The following is a 23,166-nucleotide window of genomic DNA, read 5'->3' as shown; positions in this document are numbered from 1 at the left end:
ATCAGGGCCTCACCTGTCACATGACATACCTACTGACATGATATCCCAGTAAAGAAGCCATGATTGAAGTAAGTAGCGCATCACCTTGACCACAGATTGGCTGTAGAGGCCACATGCCGGGTGATGATCCAGGATACAACTTCTGTGCTGAGCTGCTCCATGTGTGGGGTGGTTTTCAAATACTTTACTCATTGTTAACAGATAATCCCTATTCTGCAATCCTTCATGTGACCTTATGTACCACTTTACATATGTTTTCTAACCACTCAAACACTCTTACGATTGCCCAAGTTATAGCCCTCAGATTATGTCAACACTTAAGTTCTTAGTAAAAAAAATATGATGTTTTTTGGCTTAAGTAGTAAAACATAAGAAAGCCTGTACTTATGTGGTGTCTCCTGACTGCACAAATCCACAGAAACCTTCTAGCATATTGTAGCGTACATAACTGTATGGTGAACTCTGTACAATTTTAAGTGGCAGAGAACCCCTTTCCTTCCATTCCCATGCAACTCAACTTTTGTGGAGACAAAAGAGGGACCAAAAATTTGGCGCTTCCCGGAAATGTTTTTGCCCTATGTGAAGCATTTTGTCCGGACCCTTACGGTACATCTACACAGTATAATTCCTCCCTTAGTGCCCACATCTCCTCCTTACATTGTGGTCCCCTCCTCAACCTTACATCGTGCCCATCTCCCCCTCACACTGTGCACCCCATGCCCCCTTCATATTGTACCCCCCATATTGTGTCATCAGCTCCTCCTCATATAATGCCCCCCCCCCAGTTGCTGATAAATAATAAGCACCTGGTAGTCACCTCTCCCCACTACAGTCCTCTTCTGCTGCTGCTGCAGTTTGGCGCTCGGAAGACAACTCTGCTGAAACTCTACTACACATAGTAGCTGCTACTAGACGCTGAGTGATAATACAGGGGGCTGACATTACCAGTGTGTTCAGTTGATACCCCCTGCTGTCTGGGTCAGAGCCTGAAATCCAGGACTTTCTCACCTGATCCGGCACAGTTGAAAGGTATGCGTTACTTTCAAGAAAGAGTAATTACATATAAATTGTTCTATTATTTTCACCCTAAAAATCATACCTTATTGCAAGAAAAAAGAAGTCCTCATATGTCTCTTAAGTTTTGTAAAAGATGAGGATGAGAAAAAAAAAATAAAAGCTTTGTCCTGAAAATCAGTACAGACCCGTCCTCAACGTGTTAAAGAAGATATAATGAAAATTATCCGCAATGAGAAGGGTGAATTCCAAATTTTTTGTTTGATCACATATTACCATGATAAATTTGGAATAAGTCTTACATATGTTACAGCTGATGCAGCAAATTTCCATCAGTCAGAGCTGATCACTTAAGCAGCGTAGCCTTAATGTGTGTCTTTTATGGGCAGATTGTTAATATTTATTGTTAGGGCTAAGAGAAGTGTTAAACACATTTACTTTTTGAGCAGCTATCTGGGATCCTGACATACCAGGATATTTTATACAGTGCTGCAGTTATAAGAACTTCTCATGATTACATTTAGGGGTAGCCTTGTAATGATTGGGCTGAGAGGCTCTACATATCTATTTCATCCTGGCTAATATTATGGTGAACCAATGACACGGGTGCCAGGCAGGGGAGGTTTTAGACAAAGCGAGGCCCTGGACAAAACCAAGAGTAGGGTCCCAAAATAAAACTATTTTATGAACAGTTACATTCAGTAAGATGCTCCCTTTAGCATGCACAATAATAACAGTAGTATGGTAAGGCCATCTGTAATATGGGACTGTAGGAGAATTTTACAGGAGATGGACAGATGATAGGTAGATTGATGATAGAAAATAAATATAAAAAATATGATATATATGCAGAAATATAAAGTAGATTATATATCTTCACCTGGGAATTCAGCCGAGGGGTATTAAAAGAGCAATACATCCTCTGCCCACAAAAGTCCACATATCGGGGGCCCCTTTAGGATAGGGGCCCTGGGCAAATTCCCAGTTTGCAGCACCTATATGCCGGCCGTGGTGCCAGAGATAGCACTTAGAGCCATCTCTATCTGCACTCAGGCCATCGCCCCAACAAAGTATTCACCAGACAGAAACTTCCTGCAGTACCAGAGAATGTAAGAGATGTTGCTCTCTTACACAATCATGGCTGCTTGAGACTGTGGGAAGAGTGTGAAGGTGTGGACATGTTCGGATTATCTTTTGAGCTCCTGCTGGACCTATACTTCTTCCTGTACAGAGGGACCCTGAAGAGAAGCTACAATGAGAGTCTAACTTTGCTCTCCTTCATTCAGCTATGTTGGTGTCTTCAGGTCGCTGTACAAGAACAGGGAGCAATAACTTATTGTATAAAATGCTGTGTTGGCACGTTGGGATAAATAAGTGGGTTTTGGTTGTATTTTGGGCACTGGGTCACCATCACTGCCCAAGTGTCTCGTGCTTGTCCCTTTATTGTATGCTCTGGGTTTTTCTCTGCAGATCAGTAAAATCTTTATGCTATATTATTCTGTACTGGGACAAAAGAGTAAAGTTACAGCCATGAGGCAACACTTATTCCTAGGAAAAGAGTACATGGATGTTTAAAAGTTAGCAGATGCTTATATATCTGCATATTTCATAACTATAGGAATCACTATAGACAGGGTTAAGGATTGAAGTTGTATGTGGGTCATGCAGCAGGTCAGAAGCACATAAATAGATCAGTACCCACGAAGATTGATGCAGGAATAATGCCATGTCTTGGGAAGATAACACCTAGACCTGAGTGGTTTTAACTCTTTGTAGCAGTGAAGATTTCAATTAAGAGACTTCTACAAATGGGAAACACTAAGGAGGGCCCGAAAGTAACATTGTAATGGGTCCATTCCCACTGTGCTTTACAGGGATGTGAAGCCGGTAAGCCAAACTTCCAACTCTTTCATTTTCCTAACACGGCATGAAATTGGAAAACAAAAAACGGACTCCGCTGCACCACATCCACATAGACAGAATTATTTATTTATTAATGAGGATGACGCGTTTCGAGGAAGGACATCACTCTTCATCAGATTCAGGTAGCACTGGTAGCAGTATTTAGGCTTAAAGAGGACCTGTCACCTAAATTTTCGGCACTAGGAGCTGCTTACTAAGGTAAGCAGCTCCTAGTGCTTGATCAAACGGCGCAGTGTTACAGTGATAGCATTACAGGAAACCTGCGGTAACGCTATCTAAAACTGCGGCGGGGTACAGTGTAATCATCGGACCGCTTCATGTATTCATGAGGGGGCGGTCCAAGGCGCTGCCTCTTCTCCGGACCGCCCTGCTTGCTCCATAGGCCAGCAGTGACTGCCGCGCGCTAGGCTGCAGTCACCGCCCCTAGCCACGCCCCAACCCCGCCCCCTCATGAATACGTCGGACAGCTTTGCGAGCTGTCCGACAATTGCATCCTACCCCGCCGCAGTGTTTGATAGCGTTACTGGAAGGTTTCCGGTAACGCTATCACTCTAACACTGGGGCGTTTGATCGAGCACTAGGAGCTGCTAACTTTAGTAAGCCGCTCCTAGTGCCGATAAATTGGATGACAGGTCCTCTTTAAGTAAGTCACAAACTAACAGCTGGAGGCATGTACAAATAGATATTCTGATTGTGGTCCAAATTGACTGGCAGCAAGGGTATGTAGTGTGCTGCAGGCCAATGCAGTACATGGCATGGAATAGCGTCACTATGAAGTGCAATTTGTTACACAGAAAACGCATCACACAGCTCTGTACATGGAAAAATAACAAATTTATAGATTTTATGAAGGTGGGGTGTGAAAAATGGAAATGCAAAAACCAAAAAGGGCCTAGTCGTTAAGGGGTTAAGTAGGGAACCACTTGTATTCCATATTTGTCATGAGGTAGGTACAACCACAATGCTTACAAATCAATGTGCAGGTATGCATCAATCACAGGTATAAAAAGATGGGTCTCTAGTGTTGGTGGAAGGGAAAGGGGTCTCACCTGTGTGAATATACAGCACTGCAGAGAACTGACCCTATCACCCCAGTGTACTAACTCCTGTTTGCAAAAGTTCCAAGTCATGAATCTGGCTTTGCACTGTGTTGCACTAGAGACGTTTTAGCAGTGAAAAGTACTAACAAACCTCAATGCCACTCTTTTAAGCCAAAAAAGACCAAAAAACTATGATTAATAACCCCCATAGTGCCTTTGTCCACTAGACTATGGGCTATATAGATCCTCTCAGATATCTCTCTATATATCAGTACATTATCCTTTTATTTTAAACCATATAATTAATACAGTTAAATTTAATGAATACAAATATATAAGACCAAAATAATGGCTCATGCAGAGGGATCTGTAATGTCATCCGTAACGTTTCTAATCTACTTCTTGTCCTGCCTAGTTGGTTGTTTGGCAACATTCGAGAAAATACCGCCCGTTTACATTGATCTCTATGGAGGTACCTGGTCTGCACGTGAGAAAAAAATAGCGCATGCTGCAATATCTTTCTCACTGCCAGCAAAAAAAAGACACGTGAACAGACCCATAGGAATCAATAGATCCCGATGCCATCCACAAAAAAAGCGGATAGCATATGGACATCAAAAACGCCCAACTCGATGAGCCTTAAATTTTACATTTTATAATAACATTACCAGTACAACCTTTACGATATATTTAATAAAATATCATAAAAACTAAAGCTTCTTTAACAAAACATTGGAATATCATTACCAATCCGATGTGTTTCAATAGAAATGCATATGCGATCAGTCTGAGCCCCACCCCCAGACACTTGCATTGCGTTTCTATAGGAAATGTAAACGCCCCATGTGACAGCACCCTAAACATTCAGATAATACAATATTTTCAAGAAAAGAAAAAAAATATCAGAATTGAATATTGTGATACTTCTCCAGGTATCCTATTGTACTCACATTTCTGATATTGGTGCAACCCTAGGTGGAAGTGTTTATTGGTGCAGGAGGCCGGATAAGTTCTGTTGAGGAGTCCTCACTGCCTTTGGGTCCTCTACTGATGCTCTGCTCTGTGTACTGACTCCTGATACTGGTTGAATGCATTACGACCCAGAGCAGAACATCTCCTAGAGCAGGAGAGGACCCAGGAGTGGTAAGTACTTGTCACCCGATTCCTCTCTTGCTCCTGGCGTAGTTGTGCTCCGGGTCCTGATGCCAGGGTCAAACAACCAGTGAAGATGCACAGAGCAGGCCGATACACGAAGAAGGAAAGAAGCTGCAGTGTGGTGCAGGGAGTAGAGGAACTAATTTTTATCATTTATTATATATTTCTGGAGTCGGTCTATTTTTTTCATGACTCCAACTCCACTAAAATGTTCACCGACTATAACTCCATCTCCAACTTCACAGCCCTGGTGCTTAAGGCCATTGATAGATGAGTTGTGTATGTCCTGTGTATAGTATGTACAGAGGTGGACCGCTGTGACCCTTCACTCTCAGTGTGTAACTGCTCCACCCCTTTCTGGTTACATGGTACTAGGTCAGGCTTGGCAATTTGTTCTGCCAGTGTAATGCTTCTGTGGTGTCAGGAGAGTGGTGCCACTTCTGATACCTACACCAGCTGCTTACCATAATGAATGGCTTTCTATTACATTGTATTAAGGTGGAATATAAGGGTAGTAATTCCAGGAACAGTAAGTGTCAGTGTGGGGCACAATTTATGGGTAACAACCTGTACATTTCTGGTAACTTCCACATGACACTTCATTACAAATGACAGTGTTCTCAGTATTAGCCAGACTGTAGCCTATACTGACCAATCTGATGCTGAGTAAAGGGGCTTTTCCCTCAGAACACTAAATCGACCTTGATTTCATTGAGTGGCCTGTAGTCATAGCTTTATAAGACGGAGAAGCTTCCCTGAACTGATCTATGTTCCCGGAGGGTGAGTGTGTGCTGACTCATCTCTCTGCTGCACATAAGACAGAGCTAAATGACTCTGACCCTTATGCCATTTTTGTTAATCATCCTAAAACACTTAACCCTTTGGGATTGTGCTTAAATATGATGGTAAGGATGAAAATCCTGCAGCGCCAAATGCTTACACGGGTAGGAAAAGGTTATTATTGAGCATAAACAGGAAGTAACAGGTAATGCACAAAGTAATGTAATAATAAAGGGACACCTTTACATTGCAAAGAAAGGTTGCCCAAGCTATGGGTTTGTCACAAACAGACCCATATATTTCACTATCTCTCTGGGCTATGACTGGTACATGACTGCAGGGTGTGTGTCGCTAAAGATGACATGATCCTAATATGATATAATAACTGTGGCTAATCTCTGTCTGCAGAATTATTGCATCTACTGGGCCAGAGTTCGATCTGCGGACCCTCCGGGCTGTTCGAGTGCTGAGACCCCTGAAGCTGGTATCAGGAATCCCAAGTAAGTCAACTCCAATTTTCACTTTTTGGAAATAGTTTCCTGCTGCGTTTTCTTATTACTATACTGGGCAGTTGTTGCTTTGTCACAATGGGTTGTGTTTGAATTTGTCAGCTGTACCGGCAAACCTGAACCCAAGGGGCAGAATTGCAAAAAAAAAAAAAAAAAGAGAGGATTTCATAGCATTTGAAGGATGCATCCAGTTGAAGTATGGGAAACGGAACAGATCAGATTCTATTGTTTCGTGTATGTTCCTTTCCCTGTGGTTGTTCAGATTGTGAAATAGTTATTGGATCCTGGTGGGACTTGTGCTCTTTGAAGCAGAAAGTAGATGTCAAAAAGCGACTAATCTTCGGTCCCGGTAAGACGCACCCCATCTAACACTGCTGATATGTAATGGTTCTTCCACAATACAATGCTAAAATTGTAGTATTTCCCCCTGTCCAAGCACACATTACACTGGGGAAGCAGGTGACTTTGGCACTTACTCTTCAGATCTTTCTATGATCTCATATTGACTACATTAGTCTTATTAATAGCGGGTCAGTGTGACCGTATGACAGACGCTCCACTCCACAGACCTCCTACTTTTCCAAGTAATGTGCTGCCAGCCCACCTGTGCCCAGGATGTGTCTGCCATCCAGGAAATGTGTCACCAAGGGGAAGTTTGCCAGATGACCACATACGGTATATACTTAATATCATTAATAAGAACCCATGAAAACATTCCAAATCTTGTCATTTGGAATCCGATCTGTAGAGATCTGGTATGACACCTATATATAATTATTGTAAAAGTGTTTGCCATCATAAAGGTGTCCCTAAAGTTGTGCCTATTTCGTGAACAGAATAAAAAGATTGAGGCACATTTACTAAGACTAGTACAAACTTAACTTCACTAAAAGTGCTCTGCCCGTGTATAATGCTCGGTGCGACAGATTCATTAAGAACGTGCACCAGAAATCATGAATCTGTGGCTTCCCAGCACTGGCCCGACAGAGTTCACTGACTTTTTTATGCTGCATCTTTAACATAGGGCGTGTGACAGACTTCTGTCGGACTCTACATGATAAATCTGGCGCATGGTCAGACTAAACTCCACAACGTCCCCTAATTTGTGTTGCATGATGCCTGCGCCACAAAATCATTGCGTGCACTTCTTAAATATCTGTGCAAGCTGTTTGCACTAGAAAGAATGTGCAAAATCTGACAGAAAACTGGTGCAAGGGCCTTAATAAAGGTGCCCCATAATTTTTTTAGCATACATAAGATGTGTTTATAGATGTGGCACCCACATAGTTAAAGGTGTCTGGTTAGTCTGGTGTGTCCAGTTACATGACATTGAGAGTATCTTGTCCTGGTTCTGGTCTGTATAATTGTGATGTTATCTGTCGTGCAGGTTTACAAGTGGTCCTGAAGTCCATCATGAAAGCCATGATTCCTCTGCTCCAGATTGGTTTGCTCTTGTTCTTCGCCATTCTCATCTTTGCGATCATTGGACTTGACTTCTACATAGGCAAATTCCATAATGCTTGCTACGAACCATTTGGAGGTGAGACTGGCCTACTGGTCTATGTGGCCTACTGTCTAGGGGTTTACCCTAACATCTGTTTACATTGGGTCCAGCCTTCCTATCAGCCTGGACAGCATGCATTGCTCTGTGAGAGCACTTTTTATTATTCTGTCTCTTTATAGATGAAATACAGATGGAAGGCCTCTGTGGTAATGATACGTCCTCTCGGCCTTGCCCCGATGGAACTGTATGCTATTCCAAATGGGAGGGACCCAATAATGGCATCACCCAGTTTGACAACATCTTGTTTGCTGTCCTCACTGTATTTCAGTGCATAACAATGGAGGGCTGGACAGATATTTTATACCATGTAAGTATAAGTAAAAAGTAATCTAATACATTTACCAATCACAACCTAAAGCTGTATCTTACTATTGGCATTGCTGCACAGTCGCCCATATATCTTGTGTTTCTGCACTGATACACTTGGGTCTATAAGCTGGACTCTCAGCTCGCTGGGCTGACAGCTGGTGCTGAAGAGGCACGATGAATAGCTGCACATACGTGAGAGCTTAATGAGTATGAATTCTGCAGAGTCAGGGCAAATAGGGAAGAATGGTGAGGGACAGAGAATAAGAGACGCAGAGGGCTAGATACAGACAGAAAATTGTGGAAAATCTGCAGAATGAGGGCATTCTGGCTGCTGAAAATAAATCTAACCATTGTGTTACAGTTCAGCCTAAAATGGATGCCAGGTGAGATCATGAGTAAAGAAAAAACTAATAAAAACCATAATTTAGAATTATTTTAGAATTTATTTTAGGACATGTCCTATCTTTTCCCTATATACGGAACGGTACGGTGGCGCATGTGTGCGGCATGGTATCGCTCGGTGCGGCCATTGCTGTCTATGGGGGGTGTACATACATCCTCCCAGCGGTCCTGTGCCTGGGGCCTAAGTAAGTACAGATGAAAGGACGAAGAGAATGGTATAAATAAATAAGAAGGTATGAATGTGTAGAGATAGATCTAGGGCAAAACAGACATGAATGTGAGACATGTATGAGAGTGCACTCAACTAACGAGACTACATACAGAAGTATGTGACACCACAGAGTATAATAAGCCAGCGAGAGGTTACTAAGGATAGAAGTTGTCAAACTAACTTGAAGCCTGAACAGATGCCTGGTCAGGAAAGCTGCTGTGGATATTGTGGGGCACATTTACTTACATTCTCCTGGAGTGTCCGACGATCATTCCCTGTGCACCGATTCACTAAGATCGTGCGCCCGATATCCTGCATGTGTCGCTTCTCCGCTCAGGTCCCCGGAGTTCACCTTCTTTTTAGTGATGCGTGTAAGTGCATTGTCTTGCTACACAATTTGAATGTTAAATCCCGCACCGAATCAGTCGGATTGTCCAACAGCCACGTGTATTTATAAAGTGTCTGTGACACATTTGCGTTGCGGCTGTATTATACCCAAAGCAACACAAAGCGAAAATTTTCCATATAAAGGAGTGTTCCTGTGCACAGTTGGACTGTGCTTCTCATTTATCATGCGATGTCCTACATAAATGTGTTGCACACCCTATATTAAAGGTGCCCCATAAAAAGTGGTGCCCTCTGTCAGGGCAGCGCAGGTGCCAGATTCATGAAGAACATGCATCACTATTCATGAATCTGGCGCCCCCTGCACACTACACATGCATACTGCATATAGCACAGTTTGAACTAGTTTGAAATAAGGGCTATTAGTTTAGAGGGTTGTGGTAAAAGATTCCTACTCAGAATGGTCACCAGTTATGAGTGGTGGACCCCAGGGCTATGTGCTTGGCCCACTATTATTTAATATATTTATTAATCATATAATATTATATTAATGATAGGTAGGAATTAATAGCACTGTGTCTATTTTTGCAGATGACACCAAGCTGTCTGGTGTAATACAGTGTAGAAATACAAAGTATGAAGGGGTCACCTACTTTAAAGATAGAAATTACTGCTTTTGGTGGGAAATAATTTCCCAATCGACTCAATCCCATTAATCCCCTTCCCTCCGGCACTTCACTTTGTTCACTCTCTTCTTTTTAGTCGGTCACTCAGAGGACGAAGTGTCCAGGCTCCTCTCCTCTGCTTACCCCACTACCTGCATCAGTGACCCCATCTCCTCACACCTCATACAGTGCGTCTCCTCAGCAGTCACTTCTCACTTCACTAACATCAGGCATGCAGTTGTTACATTACTACAGAAACCTTCCTTGGACCCATCCAGTGTTACTAACTACAACCGGTCTCTAAAATCCCTTTCATCTTCAAATTCCTGGAACACCCGGTCTATTCTCAGCTTACCAGTTACCTCTCAGCTAACTCCCTCCCCGATCATCTACAATCTGCTTTTCACTCCATACTTTCTAAATTCTCCAGTGATCACCTCACTGCTAAATCCAAAGGTGACTATTCTCTCCTCATTCTTCTGGATCTATCGGCAGCATTTGATACTGTGGACCACTAGCTCCTCCTCAGGATTCTTCACTCCATTAAAACTGAAGAACACTGCACTTTCTAGGTTTTTTTCCTATCTATCTGACCGCACTTACAGTACTGCCCTCTCTTTTTCTGGATCTTTCTCTTCTCCTCTTCCTCTCAGTGTCGGGGTTCCTAAGGGCCCAGTCCTAGGTCTTCGTCTCTTCCTCCTCTATACTGCCCCATCGGACAAACCATCAGTAGATTTGGTTTCCAGTATCTTCATTATGCTAATGATACCCAGCTATATACTTCTGCACATAACATCAACCCTCTGCTGTCTCTAACATCATGTCCTCTCTCTTCTTGAAACTTAAACTTTCTAAGACTGATTTTCTTCTCATTCCACCATCAACTAACCGACCCAACTCTAACCTCAGCATCACCCTCTGTGGGATCACCATAACCCCAAGGCAGGAAAGCTGCTGTCTTAGGCTTGTGCTGGACTCTGACCTCTCATTTAAGCCTTACATACAATCACTTACACGCTCCTGCCGCTTGAACCTCAAGCCCTAATTGTCGCACTGATTCACTTTCTACTAATCGGTCTTCCATTTACTAAGCTCTCTCCTTTAAAATCTATTCTTAATTCAGCAGCCAGGATTGTTTTTCAGACCAAACACAGATGTCGCTACACGGAAAGACTGCACTGGTTTGCCGTCTCCTTCTTAATACACTTTAAAATAATAACCCACATCCACAAAAATCTGCATAATGCTGCACCTCCCTACCTCTCCTCTCTCATCTCTGTCTATCGCACAACCTGTGCTCTTCAATCGGCCAGTGATTATAGAGTATTCTTTATCTTAATTAGAACCTCTCACGTCTCCAAGACTTCTCCCGAGCTGCACCAATTCCATGGAATGCCCTTCCCTGGACTAATTCCCCGGATCTAATACCCAACCACCGAAGCTTCAAACGTGCTCTTAAAACCCATCTCTTTAGTCAGGCCTATCACACTCACTACCTGCATGAAACCCCAACTCATTTTTATTTATTAAATGATTTTATTCTGTTCCCTTATAAAAAAATGGGAGGACCGTTATACAAGCTCTTATACCTCTTGTGTCACCCTCATAGTGACACAAGACTGTAAGTTGTAAGCTCTTATCTCCCCCTCCCCCTTATAGACTGTAAGCTCTTGTGTCCTCCCCTCATCCTTATAGACTGTAAGCTCTTGTGTCACCCCCTCATCTTCATAGACTGTAAGCTCTTGTGTCCTCCCCTCATCCTTATACACTGTAAGCTCTTGTGTTACCCCCTCATCCTCACATACTGTAAGCTCTTGTGTCACCCCCTCATCCTCATAGACTGTAAGCTCTTGTGTCCTCCCCTCATCCTCATAGACTGTAAGCTCTTGTGTCACCCCTCATCCTCATAGACTGTAAGCTCTTGTGTCACCCCCTCATCCTCATAGACTGTAAGCTCTTGTGTCCTCCCCTCATCCTCATAGACTGTAAGCTCTTGTGTCCTCCCCTCATCCTCATAGACTGTAAGCTCTTGTGTTACCCCCTCATCCTCATAGACTGTAAGCTCTTGTGTCACCCCCTCATCCTCATAGACTGTAAGCTCTTGTGTCACCCCTTCATCCTCATAAACTGTAAGCTCTTGTGTCACCCCTTCATCCTCATAGACTGTAAGCTCTTGTGTCATCCCCACATCCTCATAGACTGTAAGCTCTTGTGTCACCCCTCATCCTCATAGACTGTAAGCTCTTGTGTCACCCCCTCATCCTCATAGACTGTAAGCTCTTGTGTCACCCCCTCATCCTCATAGACTGTAAGCTCTTGTGTCCCCCTCATCCTCATAGACTGTAAGCTCTTGTGTCACCCCCTCATCCTCATAGACTGTAAGCTCTTGTGTCACCCATTCATCCTCATAGACTGTAAGCTCTTGTGTCACCCCCTCATCCTCATAGACTGTAAGCTCTTGTGTCACCCACTCATCCTCATAGACTGTAAGCTCTTGTGTCACCCCCTCATCCTCATAGACTCTAAGCTCTTGTGTCACTACGTCATCCTCATAGACTGTAAGCTCTTATGTCCCTCTCATCCTCATAGACTGTAAGCTCTTGTGTCACCCATTCATCCTCATAGACTGTAAGCTCTTGTGTCACCCCCTCATCCTCATAGACTGTAAGCTCTTGTGTCACCCCCTCATCCCCATAGACTGTAAGATCTTGTGTCACCCCCTCATCCTCGTAGACTGTAAGCTCTTGTGTCACCCCCTCATCCTCATAGACTGTAAGCTCTTGTGTCACCCCTCATCCTCATAGACTGTAAGCTCTTGTGATCAGGGCCCTCACTACTATTGTTCCATATGACTGTTTGTAAAGCTACGGAATAAAAATAAAGATTTTTATTATTAATATATATGAGAGACAGAATGAAGGGATAGGGATGTGTTTTAGAGACAATATGAAGGGGCAGAGATGTATGTGGGAGACAGTATGGTGGAATTTCAGATTATTTTTATTACCACGGAGCCCGAATGGTGCTGCTGACTTGGAATAGATGTCATACTATTTCACTGGCACTGGAAGTTATAGAATCATGACTGATGGAGAGGTTGGAATGATGAGTAATTGTCTAATAAAATGTAAAAAAAAGGAAAGTGTAAAAAATTAGGTAGAAACTATTTCTTCAAAGAGCCATATAGGGATTTAGAAAATGGACTCTTCCCTTAACAACTGCTCAGCCAAATGGAACTGAAACTTTGTGAGATACAGTTACCAATATACAATGTGCTGGTACACTGAAGACAGGGCAGAGGGGAGTGATAAGATGTTACTACAGCCATTGATTTTCTATAGAGTGTAAGCTAATGCCTTAGTGAGTGACCATGTGTGTGACTCGGGAAGAGCAGTGGTCTCAGTATTGCTCAAGGGCAGCATAATGATAGAAAGGGAAATGGTCCTCCCCTCCCCCCCATTCTCTGACAGGAGAGCTGCTCTCTTTCTTAGGATGCTTTCTCTTGCCAGTTATATTTTTAGCATCAAGAAACGGGCACAGGAACCTTTCAGTGCACACGTAGATGAGTGCACCACCCCCATCTCCCTGCAGGGACATAAGCGAGGGAGGGGGTGACCCTCCCACTGCTGGAAACCTGCAGAGCACTTCCATTCAACACTATAAATGTCATGAATGCTGCATTACAGCCTCCAAATACTGTATTATTCTGTTTAACTATCATTGTTATTACATGATTGCCTCATCCTATAACCGCCCTATATCTATCACTGATCTGTTATTACATGACCCCTCATCCTATAACCGTCCTATATCTATCACTGATCTGTTATTACATGACCCCTCATCCTATAACTGTCCTATATATCTATCACTGACCTGTTATTACATGACCCCTCATCCTATAACGCTCCTATATCTATCACTGATCTGTTATTACATGACCCCTCATCCTATAACCATCCTATATATCTATCACTGATCTGTTATTATATGACCCCTCATCCTATAACCGTCCTATATCTATCACTGATCTGTTATTACATGACCCCTCATCCTATAACGCTCCTATATCTATCACTGATCTGTTATTTCCTGACCCCTCATCCTATAACCGTCCTATATCTATCACTGATCTGTTATTACATGATCACTCATCCTATAACTGTCCTATATCTATCACTGATCTGTTATTACATGACCCCTCATCCTATAACTGTCCTATATCTATCACTGATATGTTATTACATGACCCCTCATCCTATAACTGTACTATATCTATCACTGACCTGTTATTACATGACCCCTCATCCTATAACTGTCCTATATCTATCACTGATCTGTTATTACATGACCCCTCATCCTATAACTGTCCTATATCTATCACTGATCTGTTATTACATGACTCCTCATCCTATAACTGTCCTATATCTATCACTGATCTGTTATTACATGACCCCTCATCCTATAACTGTCCTATATCTATCACTGATCTGTTATTACATGACCCCTCATCCTATAACTGTACTATATCTATCACTGACCTGTTATTACATGACCCCTCATCCTATAACCGTCCTATATCTATCACTGATCTGTTATTACATGACCCCTCATCCTATAACTGTCCTATATCTATCACTTATCTGTTATTACATGACCCCTCATCCTATAACCGTCCTATATCTATCACTGATCTGTTATTACATGACCCCTCATCCTATAACTGTCCTATATCTATCACTGATCTGTTATTACATATCCCCTCATCCTATAACCGTCCTATATCTATCACTGATCTGTTATTACATATCCCCTCATCCTATAATTGTCCTATATCTATCACTGGTCTGTTATTACATGACCCCTCATCCTATAACCCTCCTATATCTATCACTGATCTGTTATTACATGACCCCTCATCCTATAACCGTCCTATATTTATTACTGGTCTGTTATTATATGACCCCCCTCATCCTATAACTGTCCTATATCTATCACTGATCTGTTATTACATGACCCCTCATCCTATAACCGTCCTATATCTATCACTGATCTGTCATTACATGACCCCTCATCTTATAATTGTCCTATATCTTTCACTGATCTGTTATTACATGATCGCTCATCCTATAACGCTCCTATATCTATCACTGATCTGTTATTACATGACCCCTAATCCTATAACCCTCCTATATATCTATCACTGATCTGTTATTACATGACCCCTCATCCTATAACACTCCTATATCTATCACTGATCTGTTATTACATGACCCCTCATCCTATAACCATCCTATATATCTATCACTGATCTGTTATTATATGACCCCTCATCCTATAACCGTCCTATATCTATCACTGATCTGTTATTACATGACCCCTCATCCTATAACTGTCCTATATCTATCACTGATATGTTATTACATGACCCCTCATCCTATAACTGTACTATATCTATCACTGACCTGTTATTACATGACCCCTCATCCTATAACTGTCCTATATCTATCACTGATCTGTTATTACATGACCCCTCATCCTATAACTGTCCTATATCTATCACTGATCTGTTATTACATGACCCCTCATCCTATAACTGTACTATATCTATCACTGACCTGTTATTACATGACCCCTCATCCTATAACCGTCCTATATCTATCACTGATCTGTTATTACATGACCCCTCATCCTATAACTGTCCTATATCTATCACTTATCTGTTATTACATGACCCCTCATCCTATAACCGTCCTATATCTATCACTGATCTGTTATTACATGACCCCTCATCCTATAACTGTCCTATATCTATCACTGATCTGTTATTACATATCCCCTCATCCTATAACCGTCCTATATCTATCACTGATCTGTTATTACATATCCCCTCATCCTATAATTGTCCTATATCTATCACTGGTCTGTTATTACATGACCCCTCATCCTATAACCCTCCTATATCTATCACTGATCTGTTATTACATGACCCCTCATCCTATAACCGTCCTATATCTATCACTGGTCTGTTATTATATGACCCCTCATCCTATAACCGTCCTATATCTATCACTGATCTGTCATTACATGACCCCTCATCCTATAACTGTCCTATATCTATCACTGATCTGTTATTACATGACCCCTCATCCTATAACCGTCCTATATCTATCACTGATCTGTCATTACATGATCGCTCATCCTATAACGCTCCTATATCTATCACTGATCTGTTATTACATGACCCCTAATCCTATAACCCTCCTATATATCTATCACTGATCTGTTATTACATGACCCCTCATCCTATAACGTTCCTATATCTATCACTGATCTGTTATTACATGACCCCTCATCCTATAACCGTCCTATATCTATCACTGATATGTTATTACATGACCCCTCATTCTATAACTGTCCTATATCACTGATCTGTTATTACATGACCCCTCATCCCATAACTGTCCTATATCACTGATCTGTTATTACATGACCCCTCATCCTATAACCATCCTATATATCTATCACTGATCTGTTATTACATATCCCCTCATCCTATAACCGTCCTATATCTATCACTGATCTGTTATTATATGTCCCCTCATCCTATAACCGTCCTATATCTATCACTGATCTGTTATTACATGACCCCTCATCCTATAACCGTCCTATATCTATCACTGATCTGTTACATGACCAGTCATCCTATAACCATCCTATATATCTATCACTGATCTGTTATTACATATCCCCTCATCCTATAACCGTCCTATATCTATCATTGATCTGTTATTATATGTCCCCTCATCCTATAACCGTCCTATATCTATCACTGATCTGTTATTACATGACCCCTCATCCTATAGCCGTCCTATATCTATCACTGATCTGTTATTATATGTCCCCTCATCCTATAACCGTCCTATATATCTATCACTGATCTGTTATTACATGACCCCTCATCCTATAACTGTCCTATATCTATCACTGATCTGTTATTACATGACCCCTCATCCTATAGCCGTCCTATATCTATCACTGATCTGTTATTACATATCCCCTCATCCTAAAACTGTCCTATATATCTATCACTGATCTGTTATTATAAGTCCCCTCATCCTATAACCGTCCTATATATCTATCACTGATCTGTTATTACATATCCCCTCATCCTAAAACTGTCCTATATATCTATCACTGATCTGTTATAATATGTCCCCTCATCCTATAACCGTCCTATATCTATCACTGATCTGTTATTACATGACCCCTCATCCTATAACTGTCCTATATCTATCACTGATCTGTTATTACATGACCCCTCATCCTATAACGTTCCTATATCTATCACTGATCTGTTATTATATGACCCCTCATCCTATAACTGTCCTATATCTATCACTGATCTGTTATTACATGACCCCTCATCCTATAACTGTCCTATATATCTATCACTGATCTGTTATTACATATCCCCTCATCCTATAACCGTCCTATATCTATCACTGATCTGTTATTACATGACCCCTCATCCTATAACCGTCCTATATCTATCACTGATCTGTTATTACATGACCCCTCATCCTATAACTGTCCTATATATCTATCACTGATCTGTTATTATATGACCCCTCATCCTATAACCGTCCTATATCTATCACTGATCTGTTATTACATGACCCCTCATCCTATAACTGTCCTATATCTATCACTGATATGTTATTACATGACCCCTCATCCTATAACTGTACTATATCTATCACTGACCTGTTATTACATGACCCCTCATCCTATAACTGTCCTATATCTATCACTGATCTGTTATTACATGACCCCTCATCCTATAACTGTCCTATATCTATCACTGATCTGTTATTACATGACCCCTCATCCTATAACTGTACTATATCTATCACTGACCTGTTATTACATGACCCCTCATCCTATAACCGTCCTATATCTATCACTGATCTGTTATTACATGACCCCTCATCCTATAACTGTCCTATATCTATCACTTATCTGTTATTACATGACCCCTCATCCTATAACCGTCCTATATCTATCACTGATCTGTTATTACATGACCCCTCATCCTATAACTGTCCTATATCTATCACTGATCTGTTATTACATATCCCCTCATCCTATAACCGTCCTATATCTATCACTGATCTGTTATTACATATCCCCTCATCCTATAATTGTCCTATATCTATCACTGGTCTGTTATTACATGACCCCTCATCCTATAACCCTCCTATATCTATCACTGATCTGTTATTACATGACCCCTCATCCTATAACCGTCCTATATCTATCACTGGTCTGTTATTATATGACCCCTCATCCTATAACCGTCCTATATCTATCACTGATATGTTATTACATGACCCCTCATTCTATAACTGTCCTATATCACTGATCTGTTATTACATGACCCCTCATCCTATAACTGTCCTATATCACTGATCTGTTATTACATGACCCCTCATCCTATAACCATCCTATATATCTATCACTGATCTGTTATTACATATCCCCTCATCCTATAACCGTCCTATATCTATCACTGTTCTGTTATTATATGTCCCCTCATCCTATAACCGTCCTATATCTATCACTGATCTGTTATTACATGACCCCTCATCCTATAACCGTTCTATATCTATCACTGATCTGTTACATGACCAGTCATCCTATAACCATCCTATATATCTATCACTGATCTGTTATTACATATCCCCTCATCCTATAACCGTCCTATATCTATCATTGATCTGTTATTATATGTCCCCTCATCCTATAACCGTCCTATATCTATCACTGATCTGTTATTACATGACCCCTCATCCTATAGCCGTCCTATATATCTATCACTGATCTGTTATAATATGTCCCCTCATCCTATAACCGTCCTATATCTATCACTGATCTGTTATTATATGACCCCTCATCCTATAACTGTCCTATATCTATCACTGATCTGTTATTACATGACCCCTCATCCTATAACGTTCCTATATCTATCACTGATCTGTTATTATATGACCCCTCATCCTATAACTGTCCTATATCTATCAGTGATCTGTTATTACATGACCCCTCATCCTATAACTGTCCTATATATCTATCACTGATCTGTTATTACATATCCCCTCATCCTATAACCGTCCTATATCTATCACTGATCTGTTATTACATGACCCCTCATCCTATAACCGTCCTATATCTATCACTGATCTGTTATTACATGACCCCTCATCCTATAACCGTCCTATATATCTATCACTGATCTGTTATTACATATCCCCTCATCCTATAACCGTCCTATATCTATCACTGATCTGTTATTACATATCCCCTCATCCTATAACCGTCCTATATCTATCACTGATCTGTTATTACATGATCCCTCATCCTATAACTGTCCTATATCTATCACTGATCTGTTATTACATATCCCCTCATCCTATAACTGTCCTATATCTATCACTGATCTGTTATTACATATCCCCTCATCCTATAACCGTCCTATATCTATCACTGATCTGTTATTACATATGCCCTCATCCTATAACCCTCCTATATCTATCACTGATCTGTTATTACATGACCCCTCATCCTATAACCGTCCTATATCTATTACTGGTCTGTTATTATATGACCCCCTCATCCTATAACTGTCCTATATCTATCACTGATCTGTTATTACATGACCCCTCATCCTATAACTGTCCTATATATCTATCACTGATCTGTTATTACATATCCCCTCATCCTATAACCGTCCTATATCTATCACTGATCTGTTATTACATGACCCCTCATCCTATAACCGTCCTATATCTATCACTGATCTGTTATTACATGACCCCTCATCCTATAACTGTCCTATATATCTATCACTGATCTGTTATTACATATCCCCTCATCCTATAACCGTCCTATATCTATCACTGATCTGTTATTACATATCCCCTCATCCTATAACCGTCCTATATCTATCACTGATCTGTTATTACATGACCCCTCATCCTATAACCGTCCTATATCTATCACTGATCTGTTATTACATGACCCCTCATCCTCTAACCGTCCTATATCTATCACTGATCTGTTATTACATATCCCCTCATCCTATAAGGTTCCTATATCTATCACTGATCTGTTATTACATGACCCCTCATCCTATAACCGTCCTATATCTATCACTGATTTGTTATTACATGACCCCTCATCCTATAACCGTCCTATATTTATCACTGATCTGTTATTACATGACCCCTCATCCTATAACTGTCCTATATCTATCACTGATCTGTTATTACATGACCCTTTATCCTATAACCACCCTATATCTATCAATGATCTGGTATTACATGACCCCTCATCTTAACATCCTGAATACATGTCTGCTATGGACTATAAACGTTAAAGTGAAACTGCAGCCAAAAGTCATTATGCTGTGGATTGTGCTGTGCTGAGGCATCATGGGATTGATAGTTTGACAGGACCTAAGACAAAATGGGAAATTTAAATAAATGAATGCGTGATTTACATTTGCTGAACTCTTATAAATGTACTTTTTTCTCTATGTGTAAAGCACTTTCTTTACTTCATCTTTTTTCTTGTCCAGAGTAATGATGTGTTTGGCAGTGCCTGGAACTGGCTTTACTTCATCCCCCTTATAATCATTGGCTCCTTCTTCATGCTTAATCTTGTTTTGGGTGTCCTTTCAGGGTAAGTGTACCTGAAATCAAGGCTGAAACATAACTGATATGTGCAGAAATTAACGCTGTATATAGAGCAGAGGGTAGCTGAATAGGTCTGCTGTAAGCAGTCAGACGAGCCCTCAGAATTTTATGTGATCAAGAAAATTCATCATAAATGAGAGTATGTTAATCAATGAAAGAAATTATTATACAAATAATAAAGTTATGCACTTGAAAAGGTTTGCTCTCCATGATGAGGATTCTGGTACCAGCCTCCTCTGCTGAATATAGTGTAGTATGCAGGGGCATTACTAGGAGAGGCAGGGCGCCATAACAGACTAATGAATGGGACCTCCTTTTCCGCATATAAATCTACATATTACAGTCATATATACAAACACACCTATATACACAAACATACAGTTCTTCACTCATACACACACATTTATAAACTCACATACACACATACAGTGCCATATACAGACGTACAGCATATATACACACATACAGCATATACACATCACAGATACATACACATTTACAGAATTTATACATCACATATATGTTATATACATATCATATGTACAATGTTCAGCAAACTATATATATAATGGTGCATATCCTCCATTCTTTATTGTCAGGTCGGACGACGGGGCCCCCTGACACTGCAGGCCCCATAGCAGCTGCTATGGCTGCTACCTCTGTAGTTTCACCCCTCGTAGTGTGTGTACTATTTCCTATGTCAGTATAACCCTGCCTATCTAGACTCTAGCAGTTGCTCCCCATAAAAATTCCCAGCGTTCTCCAGCAGTAAAATAGACATGTACTCAAGTAGTTGGACTTCAAGTCTCAATAATGCAAAGGCTAATTGTGTAGGTTTAATGCACTGGCTGGAAATGTATTTCAACAAGTTATGTGAATTTTTTGATGACTGCAGATGTGACTTTTTCATATTTGTCTTGTATAGAGAGTTTGCCAAAGAGAGAGAACGAGTAGAAAATCGAAGAGCATTCATGAAGCTGAGGAGACAGCAGCAGATAGAAAGGGAATTAAATGGCTACATGGAGTGGATTTCTAAAGCAGGTGGGCGAAGACTTCTACTAGCTTTAACACTCGTTATCAGATGTCTGGGTTGTATTTATCAAAGTTGAACACATTTCTGTGTACTTTTTCAGTGGTTAGGTCCATGGCTTTAGTGTCTCTTCTCCGACCTAAATGAAGCCATTCTAGACTTTAATGTTGTGTAAAATCTACACAGTCACTACTGCCCCCTGCTGAAGCATGGAGTATCACTGGCAGGAAAAGACCAGTAACATGGGGTAATGCCGATAGCTCACGCCATTAGCCATGCATCAGCAATCAATACCACATTACTGTAGCACGTGTGACCTCAGGTGTACCACACGGCAGAGCTTAGCGGCTTCTACAATGATTTTCTTTCTATATTCCCTAAGTGTTATTGGTTCCAGTCCTGAATCAGCAGTTCTGAATATCACATTTGCTTAGGGTTATCAGATCGGAGATGTAAATCTTGACATATATTAATTATCCATGCCTGTGATTCTATAGGCATACATCAGCATATGAGAGGTGTATGGGGATGTACAGTGGTATGTCCTCATTTCATCTGATATCAGTACAATTCTGTTACAATATTGCCCCATTATTTATGGTGTATACACAGAGCTATGGAGGTAGTGAATTTATGTCGAGCAGCAATGAATAGCAATTTATTCTTTACACAGCGAATCTTTGTAACATCTATTATTGTAACATTTTGTTGTTTCACGTTTCAATATTCCGTCCTGCTTAGGCCACTAGTAGAAAAAGTTTACACTAGTTCAAGTGAAAAATGAGCCACAAAATGTTGTTATTTTCTCACTATAAACTAGTGTTGAGGAAACTAAGTGTAGTTTACCAAGAGGAACGTGGTGTAAAAATGTTATATTTCATCCAGAATATGGAACAAATTTTGGCTGAAATCTAGATTTTGTTTGTTAACTTTAGGACAGCCCAAAATAAAGCAATTTATTAAGTAGGAATTAAGTTTGACTGGCCAATGAATATATCTGTACAGGTCTTTAGATATGGTGTATTCTACTCAAGCACACTTCATTATATGTAAAGGGGTTTTCCCATGAAAACGAAGGGTCCAAACAGCTTGACCGCTCGCGTTCGGCTCCATTAGACTGAGGATCGGCGAGGGGCCTCGTTTTCGCAATCTGCGGTGGTCTTTGCACTAAGACCCCCACTGATCAGCATGGATAGGGCTCAATGTGGGAAAACCCCTTTAATAGAGGGACATCTTTCTCTTCAACTTTCTTTTAGTGATGTGCTCTTGAGGCCCAACTACATTTTGCCTCCATTTCTGTGAAGGGTGACATCATTTTTTTTAGATAATATAAGACTATTATTGGTCAAAAAAGTTGTCTAAAACCCTTAATAACGGCCTCATAGAGATAAATATTAGAATACTGTCTGCCTGTAGCTGCCTTTAGGGGAGCTCAAAGGCTTACTGCTAAATGTCTAAAATA

The 23,166-nt window shown here is 40.9% G+C and overlaps 2 protein-coding genes across 15 annotated transcripts in view; one reads left to right on the top strand and one right to left on the bottom strand.

Moving 5' to 3' along the window:
• LOC140128194 (surfeit locus protein 4-like) overlaps nt 1-23,166 on the bottom strand; it is a 319,398-nt gene that overhangs the window by 144,709 nt on the left and 151,523 nt on the right. The gene's annotated exons all lie outside the window — the stretch shown is intronic.
• CACNA1A (calcium voltage-gated channel subunit alpha1 A) overlaps nt 1-23,166 on the top strand; it is a 224,356-nt gene that overhangs the window by 99,087 nt on the left and 102,103 nt on the right. For all 12 annotated transcript variants that reach the window (XR_011855123.1, XR_011855122.1, XM_072149702.1 and 9 more), the window contains exons 4-8: nt 6,321-6,412; nt 7,809-7,961; nt 8,105-8,292; nt 20,557-20,660; nt 21,600-21,715. Coding sequence is in view for 10 of the 12 variants with exons in the window: in XM_072149702.1 (XP_072005803.1) it covers nt 6,321-6,412; nt 7,809-7,961; nt 8,105-8,292; nt 20,557-20,660; nt 21,600-21,715 (653 nt within the window). In the remaining 2 variants the exon portion in view is untranslated. The remainder of the gene's footprint in view (nt 1-6,320; nt 6,413-7,808; nt 7,962-8,104; nt 8,293-20,556; nt 20,661-21,599; nt 21,716-23,166) is intronic.

The sequence above is a fragment of the Engystomops pustulosus genome, chromosome 4 (assembly GCF_040894005.1).
Source record: "Engystomops pustulosus chromosome 4, aEngPut4.maternal, whole genome shotgun sequence".
Taxonomy (NCBI): Eukaryota; Metazoa; Chordata; class Amphibia; order Anura; family Leptodactylidae; genus Engystomops; species Engystomops pustulosus.
The sequence above is the reverse complement of the archived record's forward strand: the minus strand, read 5'-3'. Positions and strand labels throughout refer to the sequence as shown.